Raw genomic sequence first — 23,755 nt, 5'->3', positions numbered from 1 at the left:
AATGGACCACCAAATTAAAAGATTTCCCCTAAGTGAGTCAAATCTTAGTCTCTAGAAAGCAAGACTTATGTCAACTGTATTTCAGCAGGGAGGGAATTATTTAACAGATTCATCGTTGTCCTTTAAAAATTAGTTCAAAGTTTCTAAACTGAGTTTTGACCAGATACAGTGGCTGGAGTTGCCCATCAATAGGGCAAACAGCAGCCAGTGTCCCTCCAAAAGATCTCCCTGAGAGTCAGGATCCTTTTCCCCTGACAGAACTGTCCTTGTCAGCTCCTCAAGGAACTCCACAGGGAAGGAAACTTCAGTTTGTAATCTGCTCTTCTCCCCCTGCATTGACAGACCTCAGGAACAGATGCCATTGAGTCAGTGCAGGGAACAAAACAGTTTGAGCCACAAGTTGAGCCCCGGGAGCGCACGCACCCGCTTGAAAATTACCATCTTGTCTGAAAGCCTTCACCCTGCACTGCTTTGCTCCTGCAAGCAGGAACGGCAGAGCCTCATCTCTTATGCAAATGACACGTGGCATTTGAACAGCTCTGACACAGAGGCAGCAAACAAAAAGCCATCGACTACAAGACTCTTGTGTTTGCTTAGTGCCCACAATTAGGGGTGACACGGGAGGGTCTCGGAGGCGTTCAGGGAGGATCAAGCCACCAGTTCACCACAAAACCAATTACCAACACCAACTGCTGCTTTCATTCCCTGCAAGCACCCAGAACCCCAATTATGTTAATGTCAGGGGAAAAAAAAACAACCCAACCCTTCAGCAGGTTTTTAAAGGTTTATAACAGATTCTGTAGAAGGGGATAAACAAAACTTTTTTAAAAGCAAAAATATCATTTTGCTAATGCCCTCTGAAATAATGCTGGCATTCTTCACAGATCCTCCCCCATGTTTGCAAAAGGCAGCCAGAGCACGGAGACACTTCCAACAAATGGCAGAGTGAGTCAGTGGGGCTGGGAGCTGTGGGCAGGAAGGAGATGACAACGTCCACAGAGTCACTCAAGTCTCCAACGTGATTCATGTCATAACGTGGATCCGAAACAGCGACTTGTGCTTTAGGCACAAACTGCACGGGTATTCCTGTATCCCTGCCTGGGCACTCACAGCAAACAAGGCCCTGCTACAGCAAACACAGCCCAGTCCTTCCGCCAACCCACCTCCTCCTTCCTGCCAGCCTGGAAAAACCAGCACAGCCTTGAACAGAAAGGTGGAGTTTAGGCCATTTCATAGAAACACTTGAATTGTAAATAAGCTTGGATGGGAAAGGACCTTAAAGCCCATCCAGTGCCACCCCTGCCATGGGCAGGACACCTTCCACTGTCCCAGGCTGCTCCATCCAACCTGGCCTTGGGCACTGCCAGGGATCCAGGAGCAGCCACAGCTGCTCTGGGCACCCTGTGCCAGGGCCTGCCCACCCTCTGAGCACCATCTGCTGCCCTGTCACTCAAAACTACTCTCAGAAAGTAGAACAGGTCTGTTTTTAACCTGAGAACTCTGCAAAACTCCAGGAGTTTGACAGTGAAAAGCTGCAGAACACCACAGGCAGAGGAAAGCAGGAGAATGCCTGGATGTGACACTGACAATCCCTTCTTCACACACCAAAAGGCCTCGCACCATTGTGATTAGTCACAAAAGATGTCAGCTTTAGCTCCTGTCAAACCATGTCATTTTATCTTTAATGAAGTATCCCAAAGAAAGAAAAAAAACAAATAAAATTTGTGTTAGAAGCACATTCCAGCATGGGCCTGCTTCTCCAAACACAATCCCAAGCCAACACAACCCCTCAGCCAGAGCAGCACTGAGTGTGGGAAGAGATCCCTAAATCCCGTGCACGTGGAAATATCAAATATGGGGCAAGCAGCAGCCCAGCCCAGCCCTGTCTCTGCTGGGAGCACCACCAGAACTGCCTCATGGACCCCACAGACAAAATTTTGGATCAGTTCTCTAAGGGGAGGCTCAGACTCCTCCCTCCCCTTCATTCCTATAAAAAGGAATTTCTTCCCATAGAACTAATCCCAATTCACATGGCTTCAGAGCTATGCTAATTCTGACTATAAACAGATACATTTTCAGTGCTTAGTTTTCAGCTCAGAAAGCAGAAAAGGGCCTGAACAACAAGCTCAGAACTTCAGAAGTCTTCTGACTTTAAATATAAAAATCAAACAAGCCACGCATATTTATGACTCCTATTTCTGCTGTTAGGTCTGAGAAACAAAACTAGGTCTGAGAAACAAAAAATGAACATAAGAGAGAAATTAAATATGAATAATTACTACAATTTTGAAATGAACAGTTGCTTTAATAGCTATAATAATTACACACTCCCTGAAAAACATGACAAAGCTTTGAAGTCAGCTCTGCTAACTCTGAGGAGGTTGGACTAGACACTTGCAGGGCAGGGCTCATCCAAACTGACTCCTCCTATGGCACTAAATTTATTCAAATCCCCAGTCAGTGCACATTCCTGCCATTATTCCAGCCCTAATTTAACAGGCTGGAATAGGAAAGAGGAGGAAAGTAACCCATGGCACAGAGGAGCACTGGGCAGGACACAGCCTTTTTTGCGTTTATCTTTCTTTTCAAACCAACTCCAACAACCCCATTCGCCAACCACTACAAAAATTTCCCAGGCAGAAAGAAGTTTCCCACATTTTCAACTTTGGAAGCCCTAAAGATGCCCAAGGGAGGGGAGCAGGACTGTGTCTGGCACGGAGCAAACCCCAGTTTCCCAGGGGGACGGGCCCCTCTCACCACTCCGATGAGGTCCCCCCGGCCGTACTCCCCGGTCAGGTGCTTCTTGCCGTCGTCCATGCGCAGCACGGAGCGCAGGCGGCCGTTCAGCACGATGTACGTGCAGTCAGACTTGTCCCCCTGCCTGCAGGGAAAACAGCCAAGAACCAGCATCAAGGAAGAGTCCCTGCTCAGCAAATGCATCTCAGCAACGCATCTTTGAAGAAGTTGGTGGTTTTTCTCTGCCTGGCATGGACGATGCAGGAAAGTGTTTAATTGATATTTAATGAGCAAATGAGAAACGGAGCAGGAACTTGTTAAAAGGTGACTGGAAATGGGTTTAATGTGTAAATGCACAGGCTGTGCACAGGTAGCTGAGATAAGGAGTGCCAGGACAAGGTGGAATGGCGTCAAACTGAAAGAGAGTAGGGTTAGATGGGATATTGGGAAGGAATTATTCCCTGGGAGGTGGGGAGGCCCTGGCACAGGGTGCCCAGAGCAGCTGGGGCTGCCCCTGGATCCCTGGCAGTGCCCAAGGCCAGGCTGGACACTGGGGCTGGGAGCAGCCTGGGACAGTGGAAGGTGTCCCTGGATGAGCTTTAAGGTCCCTTCCAACCCAAGCCAGCGTGGGGTTCCATGCTAAGACTGGAAGGGGATGGCCAGGGTGTGAGCAGGCCCCAGGGGACACCACAGACTCACTGCTGGCTACTCAGGAGCTCGTTCCCACTGTAAGGTCAGCGTGGATGTGCAGAGGAATTCTGCAGGTCAAAGGTAAGACCCTCTAGTGGCTCCAGATTTGGTGCACACCAAATGCCACCTTTGTCTACCAAGAACTTTTTTGCTGGCACAATTAGGAGTGCTGCAGGGAACATCGCACTTCTGGTGGTGGAGTTAAAACAAATGCAAGGAATTCCAGAAGATTTAACTAGATATTGACAGCTAGGAGTGTTTTGATGCACAGAGTAATCCGAAACTTCCATTGGCATTAGTGCTGCAGGTATGGTTATAAAAATTAAAATGATACAGATCATGTTCTAATTAGACTGTTACTCTCCCACCACTGCAGTAACCACATAACAGCCACACAGTACACATCCATAAAACTAAGTTTTCCCAAGGTAACTTTTGCCCCTTAAATACAAAATTCCTGTTTTTCAATTTACTGCTGAATAAGCCTAACTGAATTACCTTTGAGTTTTTCTGTTTGTTTCAGAAAGGCTGAAAACCTTTGAGCAAGGTTTTCAATAAGCAAGGATCTGAGCAATAGATCTTCATGCCCTCAACAACGCAGAAACTACCATCAGAACATGGAACTGGGTCTTAATCAACTATGTCACTTAAAAAGCTTGCCAAGACAACAGAAAAGATGAGGAATAGTATAAAACAACTTAGCAACATGTACAGACAAGAGATGGAAGCAATGTTGAAGGTACTGTAAAAAGAAAATAATCCCAAAATAGGCAAACAAATAAACCCAATGGAATAGTTGATAAATACAGCCTGAGGTTCTCAATTTACACATCCTCAAGGGAGCACAGCTCATGAAACAGGAAAATTTCAACAAACACAATTTTGTCCACATCTCACCTGTAAACAGCTCGTCCAGCCTCCACCTCCATCCAGTCCAGGGCGAAGTCAATTTGCCTGACAAAGGGGGACATTCTCTTCACAACAGTGTGGGCCACCCCCAGCACCACACTGGGCTGCTCCCGCATGATCCTGAGGAAAAACCAAAGCGTTACTGAACCTCCCCACAACGGGAACAGCTGCCCACAGGCACCAGATCCCAGTGCAGCTGGGCAGGAATTCCCAGGCCACAGCCCAGCCCCGCCACCACCTCTCACCAGGGACTCTGACCAAACACGGGGCTGCCCAGCTTCCAACCCAGCCCAAATGGAATGGCACTCAGAGCGGGCACTGTCGAGAAGCAGGATGCCAGTCCTGCTGTCCGGCCCAATTCCCTTCTCCCAGTGCAGCAGGATGGACAGGAGCCATGTGAGCTCTTGTGTATCAGCCACCCTCCTCATTTGCCCCTCAAACAGGTCTCTTGTGACTCAGGAAAATGTTCATCCTGTCCTCAGGATCCTCCCTCCCTGCTGCTCTGCCCATCTCAGTCTCTTGCTCGTGCTCAGTTTCCCCCACATATCACATCAGAATCTTTTTATATGTAAAGTCTGAGGTGCTTAAAAATAAAACACCTGCTCTGCATTTCAAATATTCCCTTTTCCCTCTTGCAAGGACCACAAAGAGCTGATAATAAAGCTCCCTATCTTCACACTGAATGTTTTTAGTCATGCTTAAAAGTCTCTAATAATAAAGACACCATGTAATTCAGTATGTTCCTCAAAGTGAAAAACTGAGAAGGTTCTGCCAGGACAACCTCAAACTCCACTGTGAGGCCTAGCAAAATCACTCTCACAGACACCTGGGAATTGCTCAGGAATGTCTAATTTCTCCTTCTTTTTAGACTGAAGATTATTTCACCCTGTCACTGTGGGAGTGAGCACTCAAATACCTCCTGAAGCACTCCCAGGGGTGAATGGATCACACACATGTCAGGTTGTTCTGCCTGTTAGGGCAGCTTGTCTTTCATGTGCAGCATCAAGGGCAGACTACTAAAAAACAGTTATTTCACAAAAAAAAAGAAATAACATCTCACAAAGAAGTCGATTTGTGTCTGCAGCCCCAGCATGAGAAGTGCACACAGAAAGTGAGGGAGCTGCATGAAACCTGCTCATGGACAAGCAGGGTCCTCCAAGCCCCAATGTCCAGCCTGGCCTTGGGCACTGCCAGGGATCCAGGGCAGCCACAGCTGTGCCCTGTGCCAGGGCCTGCCCACCCTGCCAGGGAACAATTCCTAATTCCCAATATCCTATCCATCCCTGCCCTCTGGCTCTGGGAAGCCATTCCCGGTGTCCTGGCACTCCAGACCCCTGTAAATTGTCTCTCCATGTTTCTTGCCAGCCCCTTCAGGCCCTGCAGGCCACTCTGAGGTCCCCCCAAAGCTTCTCCTGTGCAGGTGAACAATGCCAGCTGTGCCAGCCTCTCCTCCCAGCAGAGCTGCTCCATCCCTCTGATGCCCCTGGAGCCTCCTCTGGATCTCTGCAGCAGCTCCAGCTGCTCCCTGTGCTGGGCCAGGGCTGGGGCAGCTCTGCAGCTGGGGTCTCACCTGAGCACAGGGCACAGGGGCACAATCCCCCCTGCCCTGCTGCCCACACTGGGCTCAGCCCAGGGCAGGGGCTTCAGGACTGGGGCAGCTCCAGCTCTCACCCCCAGCACCCCCAGGTCCCTCTCCAGGGCTGCTCCAGCTGCTCATCCCAGCCTGGATTGGTCCTGGGGGTTCTCCTGACCCTGGGGCACCTCCAGCACTGCTGAAACCTCTTGGGATTCCTTGCTGAGTTTTCTGCATCCATGTTCCCTTCACAAGGAAGGTGCCAGATGGGTAAGAAAATCTCCTTTTTGTGCTGTCTGGGCACAAATCATGTCAGCTGTGTATCTAACCTCACCCCTAAATAACTGAGGAAGAGAGAAAAGTATGGAAGGAGCACTGCCACTCTTTGTTCCCTAACTGGATTACAGCTCTTCTGGACCACTGCAACCTGGCAGAATCACAGAAAGCCCAAGCAGAGATCCACAATCCAAGACTGTGACAGCAAACTCCCCAGGAGCTCTGCACTGCCAGGATGGGGCACAGAACCTGCCCTGAAGTCTTTCCAACACCAGAACTCTTCCTCATTAGTGCCAGTGCTGCAGCCAGAGCCCCAGAGCTGCCAGGGACTGTGGGACAGGGCAGCACACAGAGCTTCCCATGGATACTGCTCTCCTCACCCAGAGCTCCAATTATTACTTCTGCAATAATGAAGCCTAACCTTTCAGTCAAGAGCCCTGGAATTGAAAGAGCAGAGATCCACAGGCACCTATCCCTATTTAATGTTGAATTCACCCCACTCATACGCCTGCACTTGAATGTCTGTCTGCATGGTAAATTAAACTGAACACTTGCTCTTACATTTACAACACTTAAAGATCCAGCAGCAAACACCATTACCAAAAACAGGACAGCTTTTCTCTCCTGACCTTCTTCTCTGGTCCCGATTTTTCCATGCCATCCCACCATCCTGACCAAGACACCAACAGACACGTGGAAAACACGCAGCCCTATCCCCCTTCTCAGCAGATTCAAAAGTTAAATAAAGCCCCTATAACATCCTGGATGGTTTAGCTCATTGGTTTTACTCCACTTGCTTATTTAGCCCTCAAAGTCTCCTCCCACACAGGCTGTCTGCTGTTGTCAATAAAAGCCATTTACTCTTTTCCTCCCTCATAATATATATCTGAATACTTAATGCATTCAAAATGCAAACTAACAGGCTTCTTTTATTTCTGCCTGGAGTTCTCTCATGCCCCTCAGTTCCATGGAGCTTCTACAAGAGAATCAACACAGAAGGTGAGACCCACCCTTATGCAAGAGAAGAGAAAAGAGTATTTTCCCCATTATCAGCCCAGTTTCCTTCCTCTCACGTGGGCATTTACATCCTTGCTCTTCTGTTTGGCACTGGTACTGGGAAAATTAAAATCCAAAGCTCTGCACTACAGAGGTTTCTGCAGAGACTTTGAGGATTCTTCACTAGAAAGCTCACCAAGTGTGACAATAAGGGCTATGTAGTTTCCGTGAAAGTCTGGAGTTTCTGCAGATATTCTTGGGGATGTGGCTGCGATGGGATTTTCAGCTTAGCTGGCAAGACCAAATAAAAACCAAAGCTTTCCTGCTTCTCTGGCAAGTGCATATGATTAAGCCTCCAAAGTGTGAAATTTACAGAAGCAGAAAATGTGAGAGAGCCACTGGTAGCACAGATCCTGAATTTATTCCCCCAGGAGATCTTGGTGACAACTTGATTCCCGTTCTCCAGGAGCTGCACACCGAGAGCACTGCAGGCACATTCCATGGAATGAGCCCTGGATTCACCACACCACCAGCTTGTGCCACCCCTGGACTGGCACTCTGCATCTACAGCCAGCCATTTACTCATGGCAGCACCACAAGAAGGCTCCCGCCCTGGAGTTTCATGGGAAGGATTTAATCCAACACTCACTTCTCCACCCCGAGCTCCTTCCATTGCTGAGGTCTTTGCCTCATGACAACCACTGACCACGTGCTTTCTGCTTCACCCTCTCATTAATTATTGAGAAAAAGCACAGAGTGTTCCATGGCAGCAGAGAGGAAAAGAGGAAACACGTGACAGGAAAAGAAGAATGAAATTTTGGAGAATAACAGGAGTTCTTGTCAAATTTCACCTACTCTGTAAGCTAAGAGAAAAATGAACAAATCAAGACAAAAATAATTCCTCTAAGATTCCAGGCAAAGGAGAAAGCTGAACATTGTGGAACTATGAACATAGAAAAACTTATTAATAAAATAGCATGTAGTTCTTTTTGCCATTTTAGTGTAAATTCTTTCTCATAGAATTCAAAGCAAAAATGAACCAATAGAAGAAACTTGATGCTTTTCAAACCTTTCTCCAATGTCACTTTTAAATATGGGCCCAGGAATCAGAAGTGCCATAAAGCCTGGGCTTCAGGACAAATTGTGAAGATGAAATGCTAGGAATATGACAGAGCTTGTAAAATGGAGAGAACAGATAATAGACTTTAAAGGAGAAAAAGAAAGATTTGGAAAGGACCCAAAAATAATGATGAGGTGACACATTGATGGGCCTTGATCCCTGACTGGTAAGGGGTTAATGGAAGCAGAAAGGCAAGCTGAAATTAACAGGAGGTAATTCAGTTCTTGAGAGAGAAGAGAAATCTCAGGAAAATGAGCTTCAGTGAATGAGAGAGAATCCAGCCCTGAGTAGCAAAAAACAAGGGGGAAAAAAAAAAAGAGGAATAGGTGGAATCTGCCTGGCTGGAGACAACATAATGAGATTTGAAGCCAGAAACAAGCAGGAAAACAACAGCAGAAAAAGACAGAGAGAAAAAGTGGCTGTTTAGGAGAAACAGCCTGGAACCACACGGAATGGCACAAGTGGGAAGCATCTCTCAGAAATTAGGCCAAAGAACTGACAACCACCTCAGAGTCCGGGAAAAACACAGCTCATCAACAAGCACCTGCTGAGCACAGCAGGTCCAGCTCCACAGCCACGCAGCCTCCTGCCTGGGGTGGGGAAACCAAAATCCCACAGTGAGGATTCTGGGCTAGAGCTGGTCACGAATACAAACAACAACAATTACTTAGAAAGCAGAAGTTGTGTAGAGATGGACTTCACAATGGCCTACAAAACACAACCAAAGCACCCCCCAGAAGTGCTCTGTGTAACTCAGGACTCATGGCACATTCCAGAAGCTGGAAAAGGAGATTAGGAAAGGAAATTGTGCATTAGACACAAATTATGTGTGTGAACTAATTCTAACTCTAAATGACAAGATCACAGAATAAATCAAAGGCATTAATCATTATTATTGGCAACAAGGCTAACCACAGCCATCACAATGCATTTTTAATTACCTATATTCCCCTTTAAGCATTAAATCCCAAGTTAGGTGCTACTTCCAAGGTCCAGGAAGGAACCTGTCTTGCACAGGGGAATTATTCTTTAACCTGTTCTATTAGTGAGCATTAAAACCCCACAGTTACACCCACAACAATCACTCATAACACACTCAACTCCCCAGCTCAGTCTGGGAACAGAACTGGGGAGGTTTTACAGCAAAAAGGAATAATTAATCCATGAAAAAGGGCCTGGCAATGCAGCAATTAACCAAGCAAAGTGCAGGCTCTGGGCAGACTTTTTTATTTGAATTATGAAGTATATGAAACTTGGGCCATAATTCCCACTTCACTGGGTTAAGTGCTCTACAGGCCTTGAACAAATATCATTTTTCTAAGCCATTTAATATTGCCATGTTTCCTGAATTGCTCCTTGCTGGAGTTAAACCACCTGACAGAGGGACCACAGCTTATCCACACACCTAAACCCACCCCATAAAAACATGGTTTGCTGTGGGATGCACCTGCAGCAGCACAGACATCCAGCACTGGGATTTAAAATCATGGCATCATTACAGTTGGAAAAGACCTCCAAGGTCATCAGGTCCAAGTTTTAACTGAATACCTCCAGGCCCACTAAACCGTATCACAAATTGCCACATCTTAGGTGTTCACATGTGTTTTGAACATCTCCAGGGACAGTGACTCCACACTGCCAGAGCAGCCTGTTCAGATACCCAACCACCCTTTCAGCGAAGAAATTTTTCCAAAAATCCAACATGAACCTCCCCTGGCCATTTCCTCTCCTCCTGTCCCTGTTCCCTGGGAGCAGAGCCCAACCCCACCTGGGCTGTCCCCTCCTGTCAGGAGCTGTGCAGAACCACAAGGTCTCCCCTGAGCCTCCTCTTCTCCAGGCTGAGCCCCTTTCCAGCTCCCTCAGCCTCTCCTGGGGCTCCAGCCCCTCCATGTCCTTCTTGCAAGTGAGGGGCCCAAAATTAACCCCAGGATTTGATGAGTGCCCCCCCACCAGCACCCAGCACAGGGGGACAGTCACTACCCTGATCTTTCGTTCAAAAAAGTCATAAAAAATTCTAAAAAATACTATTAAAACCCCAGATCCACGTATGTTTGAATGGCAGAACTCACTCATAGAAATGGGACTTGGAGATGGAGAGGAAGCTGCAGTCTCTGTTGGCCTTGATGGTGAAGATCAGGGGCTCCCCAGTGAGCACAGCGAGCTGGCCCACGAGCTCCCCGGGGTGGGTGATGAAGAGGCAGGTGTCTTCCTCAGAGTCAATCTTCCTCTGGTACACATGGAGCATCCCCGAGACCACAAAGCAAACATTGACATCCTGGAGCAAACGGGAAGGAAAACAAAAAAAAAAAAAAAAAAAAAACCAAAAAAAGAGCTCAATAAAAATCCCCACAGATTTTAAAAGCAATTATCCCAGTGACAGAGCTATCATGACCAATCTGTTTGCCAGAAAGCTCCCCTATAGCTTTTGAACAATTAGGTGGTAAAATAAGACACAATAGTGAATTATTAAAAGCAGGGTATGAATATTTAAAACTAAGCAGGCACAATATTGAAAAATGCATTTCTCTTTGGGTGGTTATGAAAAATGAAGGCTGCATCTTGAGATATCAAGGAATAACAACAGAACGTGGAGAGGAGGAGATAATGGGGAATCACAGCTGCAGGATGAGGGGCAGGGCAGGTCAGCAGAGCAGAACCCAACAGTGCAACTGGAGCTGCCCATCATCTGCTTTGCTTAAGCTCCTCTATTTACACAGGATTATTATAAATAAAGCTTGTTATACCCTAAACACATTTTGCTATCAACAAATAATGCTGGATTGGTTTCGTATGAGGGCTTTACTGCAGCTGAGTGGCATCATAAAAACCCAAAGTGCAGGGTGTGATAGAAGGCTTCTCAGTCCCCACAGCTCCTGAGGAAGGATGAAGGATGACTCCACACCTTCCCATGAGGTCCATCAGAGCTGACAACACCCAGGCACCAGAATCCCACCCTGGCTGTGGTGCAGGTCCAGTCCTGTGAGCAGGAAGGCCCAGAGCTGGGGGGGGTCACCTCCAGAAGAGGTGGATTGGGAGGGGACAGGTGGGAATGTTTTATTTGCCATTAATATGTATAAACACCTCCTGGAGGGGCACAGACTGAGCCAGACTCACCTGATCTCCCTGCCTGGACAGCACAGTGCCAGCAGTGACCTGATGCAGTGTCACTTTGCCATTCAGCAATGCAGGATTCTGGAGAAGAAAGGGGTGGGAGGTACAATTTACTGCTCTGTGCACAGTAAAGGCCCCGGAATGTGACCAAATAAAGCAAATAAGAATAACAGTTAAGACTATGTTACAAGTACTTCAGTCTCTTCAAAATCTGGCACATACTTTTCTATTTCTCTACCCACCCAATATTGCTTCCAGAAGAGAAAAAAAGGTATGATCCATTTTAATTGATCACACTTGGATTCTTAAGGATTTTCTATTCATCAATTTTCCCCCCAGACTCTTTAAAGGGCCTTTAATGAAAAGAGATCTGTATCAGCCAGCATGAAAACCATGAAACATCGAGTTTCTTTCAAAGGAAGGTGAAACTAGAGGGGACTCTCTGTATCATGGAGTAACTGGACAGGATAATCCAACACTGGCTCTGTCCCAGGCCAGCCCTGGGCACACAGCTCAGCTGTGCTGTACCTGCAGAGCACATTTTCCTACACACTGCACAACAAAAGCTTCCCCAAGCTCATCAACTCCTGTGCTCAGACAGACAAAAGTGGGAATTTCCCTCCCAGCTGAAAAGCAAATGAGAGAAAAGGGTCTTCCCAAAAGCCACCCTCAGTTTGGACCCCAATCCCTTGCAATGTCAAGGAGATGAGCTGGCTGAGCCTAGAATTTCCAAACATTGTTTTCACCACCACAACCCTGAGTGCATACCAGACACCCAAACAGGAGAGAGTTTTCTTTCCACCTCAAAGAACTGCCCACACACTTTGGGGTCCTGTATGCAGTCAGGATCAAACCCTAATGCTTCACCTTTGCTTTGGCATAACTTTCACTCAAGCCAGCAAATCACACAGTCACAGACTGGTTTGGTTTCAAAGGGACCTTAAAGCTCATCCAGTCCAGGCAGGGACACCTCCCACTGTCCCAGGCTGCTCCCAACCCCCATGTCCAGCCTGGCCTGGGACACTTCCAGGGATCCAGGGGCAGCCACAGCTGCTCTGAGCATCCTGAGCCAGAGTCTCACCATGCTTCAAATAAAGAATTTCTTCCTAATATTTAATGTCAGCCTGCCCTCCCTCAACTTCAGGCCATTCCTCCTTGTCCTGTCACTCCATGCCCACAGTCTCTCTCCAGCTTTCTTATAAATCTTCAGAAATTCAACATTTGATCACCACCCCTGAATGGGCTGGGGCAGAAAACAAGGATCAGTTGTGAGTGCACAGGTCAGGCTGAAGAGAGGCAGCACAGTTCTGGCTCTCACAGCTTCCCTGGGTGTTTGGCTGTGCCCAGGCTCTGCCTCAGAGGCAGAAGCACTAAAAGCTGCACTCACAGAAGAACCAATTGAGCATAAGAGCAGAGCACAATGTGACCCCAGACATCAACTCCATTCCAGCAGGAAACCAGCACAGCAGAGATGTAAACACTCCACCAGTGTAATTGTTCTGCCAGGCTGGAATTTTTCTATTTTGGGTTGAAAAGAAATAGTGCAAGTGAAATAATCACAATTATTCTTTACACCTACTGCTGATAAAAAGAACATATTTTCATCAAAAATAGTTTTATTAAAGCCAGTCTGTTTCATGGGAACATATCCAATGCAGAGAACCTGACAAGCACCTGTCAAAATATTTCAGTTCAGCAATAGCAACTCAACTAATTTCTATAATGTTTTTTCTATATTTAGACATTTGTGGTTGTATAGTATTATCTATTCTTAAAGCCAAAGTTGTAACTCTGAAAGTACCTCTCAGCAGGGGAATTCAGGCTCCCCCATGAGCTCTACTTATCAAGAGCATTTTCAGGCTGCATCAGCTCAAAAAAAAAATTGCTGCCAAGATTGTTTCCATGTCTAAGACTACTTAAGTACTGGGATAGATTGTACTCAGAGCTGTGAAAGCCTCAGCATTGGAGATCTTTAAGAACAGCTCAGCCAAAAACCTGCCAGAAATGACTTTGCAGTATCTGATTCTGCCTCAGGCATGGGAGGGGCTGAGTGACCTCCAGGCAGACCTTGGAATCCTCCTTTGCTGGGCTCTCACTGCCCCGTGAAGCAACAAAAGAGATGACAAATGACATCCATCCTGTCCCTCTCAAATGGGTGAGACCAGCAAACCCAAATTCAGCACGGCACAGCTACAGGGTTTAGGCTAAAAACCTGCACTGAGCCCCCCAGCCAGGAGCTCTTAGGGAAATAAGGGAAATAATTACCCCAAAAAGCTCCATTTCCCAGCAAGTTTCTTTCTTTGCAGGACTGCAACAAATGATTGCAGCAGGAAACTCAACAAAGTTGGTTACAATGGCAAATTTAGGAAGCAACAGAGGTTATTTCTGGGTAAGAAATTAACAGGAGCTTATGGTAGGAAGTGAAAACACAAACCAGTTATAAACAATTTAAATACAGCGATAATTAACTGGGACAAATAATATTTTTGTCAAAGGAAATTCCTGTGTTACTCACAAAGAAGAGATGCCCTGCAACACTGCTTAACCCTCCCCATCATAACTGCAGATAAAAAACTGTAGGAGATTGCAAACCATTCATGACAGAGATCCAAGGAATTCAAGTTACTTAAAACAAAAGAAAAAAAGAGAAAATTTTAATTCTGAAGTCAGATACCTAAAGGCCATTTGAAATAATGCCTCTCTTTCTAGAGACATTTATCCTCTGTCACATGAAAAAAAAACCAAACAACCAAAAAAACCCCAAAGCTACCATCTGTCATCAAAACATCTCAATTTTATTCACTTTGATTAGCTGCTCTGAAAAATGACAATTTAAAATGCTTCCATTTCATTTTTTTAAGAGAAGACCTTACAAGAATTTATTTTCTTTAATGTAAGCAGCATTGAACACAAATACTTTGTACACAGAAAGATTCTTCTTGCATTGCCTGTAGAAGAATCAACTTTTGCTATTACTACATGGGAAAAAATAATTCAGCTTTCAATTTCTGACATTTGGCCACACCCCACCAGAATCTGATTTGCTTGTGAAAAACTGTGCTTGAAAAAACTTGTGAAAAAGGTGCTTGAAAATCCTACCTTATTTCACCATTATTTAGATCTTCATGTTACAAACTCTGCCAATTAGGTGCTGCATTTTAAGGACACTGTTGAAATCAACTTAATCTCTAAACTGCTACTTGGTAATTACTGAGAAATTTATTCTAGTCTAAAAGAAAAGTGCTGTAATCAGGAGCTTCAGTAACCTTGGCATTTTTGCTTATGATCTGATAGTATCTGATAGTTGGATCAAGAACAGAATAGATGAAGTCCTACTTTACTCCTTCTGCAACAAGAATTTATTCTAAAATAGTGTGTAGTCTTTCAGGAGGATATAAATGCCTGAAAAAACCTGAAAACTAACATAATGAGACAGGTAAGGCTCCTGCAGCCTAAGAGACCTCAGATCAGTGAGGATGTGGAACAGCCACCCCGAGCCTCACAACTGGGAGCTGAAAGACCCTGACAGGGATTTTGAAGCTGCAAGGGGAATAATTTTGGATGTCAGGAAGGAATGCTAAAATTTACAAGTAAAATCTTTTAAGTTCTAGCAAGTGTTGTTTGGTGACAGCTCTGAAGGCAGGGAGGAGGTGCAGCAGCTGTGCCCAGCCTCTGGCAGCAGCAGCAGACTGGAATTATTGCAGAACAGGCTGGAACAAACCAGGGATGTCTCTGGCTGACTGAGACAGATGCTGAGCTTTCCCAAACTGTCTGATTATCCACATGAACAGACACACCTCTGTAATGCAATGCAGCTGGAATGATGAAAACTATTTTCAATCCTTCTTACAGCACCAAGGGGCTCAGCAGGGCCTGAGCTCAGCAGGGATCAGGCACAGCCCCCGCCACGGGCACAGGACCCAGCTGGGAGATGCTGCCAGTGCCCCTGGAAAAGTACAGGGACAATCCCAAACAACTCCCCGGGATGCAGCACCACCAGGATTTATGGGTTCAGCGATCACCTGGACCTTCAGATAACCTGCCACAGGCAGTGACAGCACAGGATGAAGTGGCAGGAACTGCACACGTGCTGCTTGCAGGGCTAACTGCACACAGAGAGGGCAGATTCATGCACTGCATTCCAGCCTGGTCTGTTGAAATGGCAGAATAATTCAAATTCATTTCAACCCTTCTAAGGACTTCAACAGGCTGTTGAATAAAACATCCAGCCCATCTCCAGCACACTGAGGAGACAAATCCACTTTTCACTTCCTGGCAGAATGAAATGAAAAGCAAAAGCAAAGCCAGTTCCCCTTGCAATAACTCACATCAAGTTTCATCAGGGTTGAGAGGTCTTTCTTTGCTGCTTCCACAATGGCATCAATGTGTTTGCTGTTACAGGAGTCCTGCACAGCACTGTAATGGAAAACTGCGGAAGGAGTTTCTGTCACTGTCACTGTCTTCTTCAATATCGACTGCAAAGAGAAGAAACACATCAAGGATCAGGTTAAACATCAAAACTGGCCTTTATCGTCTGCATTCTCTACCCACCACAATTGGTGGTCTGCAAAAAAAGAAATCTAGGTTTCCAGAAAAGCAACAGCTTCCTAACTTCATTATCCCTGCATTTTTCTGCACAGCCTGACACTCAAATCAAACAAAGTTACTCATCACAGCTTGTGAAAGGGAAGGAATGAGAGACTTCACAAACTGGGCTGCTGCCAGCTTGATGGAACTAAAACTTTACCAACCCTGTACACAAAGATGGAGGAAAAGATAAAATGTCTGCCAAGGTCACAGTGAGCAACACTTTCATTCCAGATTTTAAGGTGCAGGTCTACAATTCAAGAGGGTTTTTGTGCTCTTGACTTCCAGATCAGGATTTGTAAAAAGCAGACCACAAAAATAAAAACTCATTTATAAATCATGACTGGAAACCTAGAGCTGATACAAGTTTTTAATTCCTTGCTGTAAAGGACCTCTCACAAATAGAGCATGGTCTGACAAATCCAAATAATCCATTTCATGAGTCAGGGGAAGAAAATACATAAAAACTTGCAGCAGTGGTTTCCCATTGCTCACCAAGGGAATCTCCACAGAATTTCAAAGTGTGCAATAAAATGACTTGACGGCCACTAACATCTACTGAAACACCTCTAAGTTAAAAAAAGTAACACAAAAACATTCAAGGCTAGGTTGGGTGGTGTACAGAAGGTGTCCCTGGCCATGGCAGGGGGATTGGACCAGCTGGGCTTCAGAGGTGCCTTCCAACCCAAGCCATTCTGTAAATCCAAACATCCCAACTCACAGAGAGCCACAAGGGCAGCGTTTTGCAGGCAGGAAGAAAACCTGTACATGACTGCAAGCAGAAGGAGGTGAGGAAGGGCAGGGCAGGAAGGGCAGGGCAGGAAGCAGGCTGGGCTCTGGGGAGGAGCAGACCCACCTTGGCCACGCTGGGGCTGCCGGCAGCGTCCTCGGGGGCCAGGTGCACCCGGGCCCTCTCGTAGGCCATGTCCATGTCGGACTTGGCACCGCTGGAATTGTCTGCAAGCAAGAAAAAATCCTGCTGTGAGCACCTCCTGCACTGCAGCTTCTCAGAAACAGCAGGTAACACACCAAGGGGAGCAACTTTGCACCTTCATGTTCCTGTTACTTCCCAGCTCCTTTTGACCTGGCACTTTAAATCCTCCCATGTCAGCTCAGGCATATGACACATCCCAGAATTCCCACACTCACTGTTGCACAGAGTACAGTCATTATTTGGAGATTTGTTGTGGAGCTTTTTGTCTGCTGAGAATTGGCAGAGCACTGGAGAGAGGGAACTCCTGATGACTTGAAACTTTGAGGTGTTTTTCATGGCTTTCTGCAAAACTGCCTGAGGGGATGCTGCTGATGGTTCAGATCAGCTGCTGCATCTTATCTTCAATACTCTACAAATCCCTGAAGTCCTTCATAGGCTTAACATTAAGTTTCAGGGGCCAATTTCCTCATCTGTGAGAGCAGCTCACCCTCTGAGCTCATCTGATGCTCCTTCTAGATATTGATGGGCTTGTACAAAAGGTGGGATCTGCTGAAGAAATCTTATTTATTTTATAAGCCTTTTTGGAAAAATGAAGCATATTTTCTATTCAGTTCCACATCCTTGGAAGTCACAGTGCCCAGGATGTAGCTGTCCTTTCTTTATCAATCCAGGTCACCTTTTATCCCCTAGAACCAGGCTCTGCTCAGGGGGAGGGACACAGCAAAAACATCAGACAGTTATTACAATAGTAGTAGTAGTAATAATAACAATAATAATAATTATAATTATAATTATAATAATAATAGCAGCAGCAGCCAGGAAAAGGCAAATCCACCAAATTTTCCTCATTGTTTTCAGGAAATTATTCTTAGTAATATTTTTTTTCACCAAACTAAAGAAATTTTTTTGCACCCAATTAATTGCCATTTCATAGGGTGAAAATTACGATCAGCAACTTCTCTTAAGTCTCTCCACACAAAGTATTTTGCCCCCAATAATTTCAAATCTTTTCTACAACTTGTACAAATTGTGGTGCTGAAAGTTACATAAGAAATTCCCTTAGAGTTCTCACTTATTTAATTCATGAATTTGAAGTCAATACAACTTCCATTCCTTACTTCCCAATTTTAATACATCTTAATTACATTAGGTCCTTGGCTGTCCCATTCACCTTCCAGGAACTTTTCTGAGCTAATCAATAATGCAAACTGGGAAACTCCTCCTATTTGAAAACCTTGAGCAGGATTCCCACAGCCTGAAGATTTACAGTTGAGTTTAAGAATCATGCAGAAATTGCAATTTCCTTTAACAAATAAATCTATAATATTAGGCATAGAAATAAGGATGAAATTATATCTCCAAAGTTGACTATTCAGAAAAGTTTACCTTTTCTTCCTTATACCTTTTAGTCACTACATTGTTCTTATACTTTTGTTTTTATAAATACAGATTGCTGCTCAGGAATAAGCTGGGGGGCCCTCTGGAAAAGCAATTATCTCTCCTGAGTGGTAAATTCTGTCACCTAAAAAATTCAAATTTTTAATTCTGCATTCTTTCCCCACCTTCCTTCCCAAGAGGCAAGCACTTGAATTTGCCCAGGATTGCCCCAAGCTTTGGGAAGCTGGCTTTTGGAACCAGAATTTAGACCATTGTGATCTATGACCATGTGACAATACCACCCTACCATGAAGGGCTGAATTCCATAAACTGAATATCAAAACCACAGTTTTTATTTCAGAAGGGCTTGACTCCTATCTCCCACTCCAGCCAGGCCAAGGGAAGAATCCCACTGCCACAAATATTCAGATCTACCTCAGAGTACTCTTTCCACGTCATCTTGAGAAAATGGCCTTGAGTTCTGCCAGGGGAGGTTTAGATTAGATATTAGGAAAAATCTTTCCATGGAAGGGGTTGTAAAATACTGGCACAGGCTGCCCAGGGCAGGGATGGAGTCACTAGCCCTGGAAGTGTTCAAAGAACATGTGGGTGTGACACTTGGGGACATGGTTTAGTGGTGAACACGGGGTGGTGCTGGCCTGGCAGTTGGACTTCAAGATCTTAAAGGTCTTTTCCAACCTTAACCATAATTCTGTGATCTACAAATATAAACAATCAAACCTGCCACTGGGATCATAATAAAGTTTAATGATCAGCCTCCGAACAAGAAACCCAACAAGCTGACCCAAAGTTGATTGTCATCAGAACTAACAAGCCATAAAATAAAAACAAACAGGAATGCTGATTTCCCATTGCTCACCAAGGGAATCTCCGCAGAATTTCAAGGTGTGCAATGAAATGACTTGATGGCCACTAACATCTACTGAAACATCTACTGTAAATTAAACAACAACAACACAAAAACATTCAAGGCCAGGTTGGGTAGAGAAGGTGCCTTCCCTGCCACCTTCTGCCAGTGCCACGTGCCACACATCAAGGCTCTGGGGGAACAGCACCTTCTCCAACTCTTTGAGGAAAAAACCACCAAAACAATGAAAGAAAACTGCTGTTTAACCTTAAAAATAGAGTTAGGAAAACTTACTTCCAGGGACAATGAAGGGGTAGAGTTGTTACATCCAAAAGGCCCTGCTGTTTTATTTCTGCTTTCTAATTCCCCTGTCCCCCAGCCCAGATGCTTCCATGAATTAACTCTATCTTTCTCCACCCAAAGTTACTACATTTATAAAGCAGAGTAGCCTGAGCTGGCAGAATCCCATTCCCTCATCTGTTACGCTTCAAGCTAGATAACTACACAAAAAGCCAGAACAGACTACAGCCAGCCCCAGGAGCAACTGAGGCAGAAGTGTTTTCTCCCAAAGCAATTTTTAGCAGTGTTTATTAATTCTAACAACAAGCAAATCAAGGAGATGTTGAGATAACAGCACTTGTATGACTCTAACACTTTTCTCCTCTCTGAATTAATAATAAACATGATCAATATTCCATGGAGTCTGAACACACAGTACGCAGTGGAATAGAATCTGAAGCAGTATCTTGATCTTTTCATTACAGACATCAAGACACTTTCTGTGTAAGCTAAACAGTGAAAAGAAATCAGCTCTATTAACTGAGGCAAATCATAATTACCCAATTAGATATGCTCCTTCTGTCAGTAAAAATTAGTTCTCTCTATCTGCTAAGCTCTGTGTACCTTGGCATAGCTTTTATGACACATAAAAGGAGAAAGGAAGGACAAATGGACATACCCACTGAGAGGTTTGCAGGGATCCTTCCACAGTAAAGCTCCTAAGAACACACAAGGACTGTCCCTGAGAATGTCACAGGGCTGCACAGGCAGAGCTCACTGAACTGCCTCATTCACCTCGGGGAAGGGGCTGTGTTCAGGGCAAGGATTAATTAATTTACCACTGAATCAAGTCTGCTGGTGCATTTTATAATTCCTAGTGTAAAACAACCTCACACACATGAAGATCAAGCCAAGTCTTGTGTGGGTCAGTCAGTGATTTCCCTTCATTTGTCTCCCTGGCTTAGAAAGATGATCTACTCACCCCAAACAAAATCCTATTTCTCCACCACACCCACCCCTCTGGACAGTAATATGGAAACTACGGAAAATCTAAGTTGGACCCTTTACACTTGCCCAGAGGAACTGAAGAGGAAACAAATGAGCCCTCCAGTGTTAAAACTGAAGGAACTCCCCATTGCTCTCCTCTGTGCACACCAGCAGCTTTGTGTGGCAGCAACAAGTGACACAACCCTTCCACTAGGGAAAGCTCTCAGAGCTCAGGGCCCCCTCAGCCTGGCTCCCTCCTTCTTCCTTGTCTCCAAACCCTTCAACCCCTCACAGTATGTTCCTTTCTCCTAAGTCACTTAACAGACATGGTGAGCAATAAAAGCATCTTCCAAAGTACCCAGGGCACATTTATTCCACCGATTAAACATTTCTCTATTAACAGTACCTGAGCATGAGCTTGGAATTCCCTGACAGTGGTTAATTTATTACTCATCTAACAGAGACTGTTAGATGCCTGTGCTCTGTGATTCCCACAAGAACTCCATCTTGAAGCACAAAGTTTTTCCACCTTGAAGCACAAAGCTGCTCTAAACACAAGACCCAGAGGAAAATGTCTACAGTGGAGTAACTGAAGTTCCCCAAAATGATACTGCAGCATCAAAGCAGCTCAGCCTCATAAATGTCTCCTCAGAGCATCCCATGATCCATCACCTTTATTATCCTCTCTAAAGAACATTCCTCTAAAAGCAGCAAAGCAATGTAATGTGCTTTTTGGGACAATCAGCCAAGCAAGAAACGTGTGTCATCTTTTATGTGAAAGATGATGGCCTATCATCATAATTCAGTTTGTTTCAGTAATATCAATTAATAAAGCTCTTCATTTGCAGGTCTAGGTAGCCAAATGACGTTCCCCATTGCTGATAATGACAGCAAGGGAATGCTCTCTGGGATAATAGTCCATTTGTTACTAAATAATTTTTTGACCAATGAGTTAGGAAGCAGCACCACTGCAAGATGATTATCTACCATGAACAGGACTGCAAGATGATTATCCACCATAAACAGGAAAATTATCTAACCCAGCACTCCAGAGATCATGTGGTTTCCCCCGTGATTAGATAAATTACATATTCCCCACAATTTTGCCAAGCACTACTTACTAGGAGCCTCTGTAGAGCCTGCATAGGGAGGTGATGAAAGGCTTCTTCTGAAAACATGCTCAGAGTTTTCTGCACTAGAAATCCTCAACATGTCTGAAATTTAAAAACAAATGTTGTAAACACAAGCTATCCCCTAATAAAGCAAATTTCACTAACACTAAGAACCTTTAACTACCCACTATTAAAGGCTGACTTAAAGATTCTGAAACACTGACATTAAATACTAAATTTATTATTAAATTAAATCTTTTTCTTGGTTTTAATTTTTAATTTTTTTAAAATTTAATTTAATTTTTCCATCTGCAGAGCCAAAATTCAACTCCATCTATTTTCCTGGCTTTACCTTCAGTACTGAGTCTTTAGGCTGAAAAGACACATATCCAGCAATTCTTCTGCTGGTGTCTAGAGTGCTGAATCTTCCCAACTCCCTCTCTGCATTCAAAATGAGGAGTCACTTATTTTTCCCCTTTCCTTCATCCCTCAATATCATTAACAACACAGTAATATTTCCCCATTGAAGCTAAGAACTATCCAAAGGCTTCAGACCTGAAATGAATCAAAGACATTCCTTCAACTACTCTGGTAAAATAAAAATCTTCTGATCAATAGCAGTGATATCAACAGTGGATTGTGAAAAGACACAGGGGAATGACCTCAAGCTGAAGGAGGGCAGGGTTAGACTGGATTTGGGGAGGAAATTATTTACTGTTAAGGGCAGTGAGGCCCTGGCACAGGGTGCCCAGAGCAGCTGGGGCTGCCCCTGGATCCCTGGCAGTGCCCAAGGCCAGGCTGGACAGGGCTTGGAGCAGCCTGGGACAGTGGGAGGTGTCCCTGCCATGGCAGGGGGTGGCACTGGATGGGCTTTAAGGTCCTTCCCAACCCAAGCCAGTGTGGGGTTCCATGCTAGGACCAGCAGGGGATGACCAGGGTGTAAGAAGGCCCCAGGGGACACCACAGGCTGGGATTCTGTGAGTAGTACAAAAGTTAAATAAGATCCCAGAGGACAGCTCCTCCATGTTGCCAGAAGCATTACCCATTTCCAGCGCTTCCCCAGATTTTTCAAGCTTCTCTCCACGCTCCTCCTCCAAAGCACTGGGTGTTTGTCTCTTCCCCACCTTGCCGGCACTGCCTCCAGCGGTGACGCTGCTCACGGAGATCAGAGGGGTGCCCTGGCTCTGCTGGGAGCAGGGAGGACAAGCAAACATCAGCCACCCCCTGGCACGAGTTCCACACCCTGGAGCCTGCACAGACCCTCAGAAACCACTCAGCTTGTGCTCGTAAGTCCCAGATCCCCAAGGGTGGCTTGCCTGGGATCTGCAGCTCCCTCAGGGCATCCCAGCAGGGCCTGGGGACTCCCAGCTTGACACTCTGAGCATTCCCTGCCCCTCTGCCACCACGGGTGCAGCATTTTCCCCACTGCTCCAGGCAGAGGTGACATCATCAGCAAACATCAGAAGTGCTGAAGCACCAGCAGAGCACACTCATCACCGTGGAATGATGCACTTGGGAAGTTTAAGCCTCCCCACCAATTCCCCAGGCGTCAGTGTAGGCTGGGTTTTATGGGCTGGTTATACAAGTGCCTCAGTCCTCAAGCACCGTCATTATGAAATTAATATGTAGCATTTGCTTTATGACCTTCTGGCAGAAGGAAAACTTCTGTGTGCCCTGTCAGGAGAGGAGAGGGCCTGACAAAACTTACACAGCTGAAGAGCTCCGTGGTCAGCCCCAGGTAGTTGTGCAAGGCCAGGAATGTCACCCTCTGCAGCCTCACCATGATGATCTGCAAGCGGGGAACAAAGAAGCGACAGCATTGGATTTAGCATTCTCCCACACTCGTTCTGGCATTTAGACACAATCATGCACCAGGGTACCTGAAAGCATTCTATAAAATACAGACTGTACCCTAAGCTGAAATTCCTTTTTAGCAGCTGATAAATTGAGAGAGATTCAAATGATTTACCAATTACTTCACAATCATTTGATGGCAGGAGAATCCGAAGTCTTACACTCCCAAACACCAAATGCTTTTTGTTTCCCATAAACATCAATAGTAAAATGCCTTGAAATAGAAGCATTTGTGTCCAGTTTTCCTCTTCATTAAAAAAATTATTCCAGCTCTCCCCATAGAGAACCTGTCCCACTGCCCCACAAGCACTCAAAGCTAACACTGGAATCAGTGGCACCTTCCTCT

General features: G+C 45.4%; 1 protein-coding gene across 2 annotated transcripts in view; it reads right to left on the bottom strand.

Annotated features, from left to right (window-relative positions):
• The window catches only part of PNPLA7 (patatin like phospholipase domain containing 7), a 126,399-nt gene that overhangs the window by 85,436 nt on the left and 17,208 nt on the right, over positions 1-23,755 (bottom strand). The window contains exons 11-19 of one of the 2 annotated variants that reach the window (XM_038155911.1): positions 23,264-23,344; positions 22,598-22,742; positions 21,565-21,657; positions 16,855-16,955; positions 15,740-15,886; positions 11,415-11,492; positions 10,370-10,575; positions 4,324-4,455; positions 2,758-2,881 (exon numbers count right to left, since the gene is read on the bottom strand). In XM_038155911.1, the coding sequence (XP_038011839.1) occupies positions 2,758-2,881; positions 4,324-4,455; positions 10,370-10,575; positions 11,415-11,492; positions 15,740-15,886; positions 16,855-16,955; positions 21,565-21,657; positions 22,598-22,742; positions 23,264-23,344 (1,107 nt within the window). The remainder of the gene's footprint in view (positions 1-2,757; positions 2,882-4,323; positions 4,456-10,369; positions 10,576-11,414; positions 11,493-15,739; positions 15,887-16,854; positions 16,956-21,564; positions 21,658-22,597; positions 22,743-23,263; positions 23,345-23,755) is intronic. The other variant, XM_038155910.1, reaches the window with a different exon arrangement.

The sequence above is a fragment of the Motacilla alba genome, chromosome 17 (genome assembly GCF_015832195.1).
Source record: "Motacilla alba alba isolate MOTALB_02 chromosome 17, Motacilla_alba_V1.0_pri, whole genome shotgun sequence".
Taxonomy (NCBI): domain Eukaryota; kingdom Metazoa; phylum Chordata; class Aves; order Passeriformes; family Motacillidae; genus Motacilla; species Motacilla alba.
This window is presented reverse-complemented; position numbering and strand designations above follow the sequence as displayed.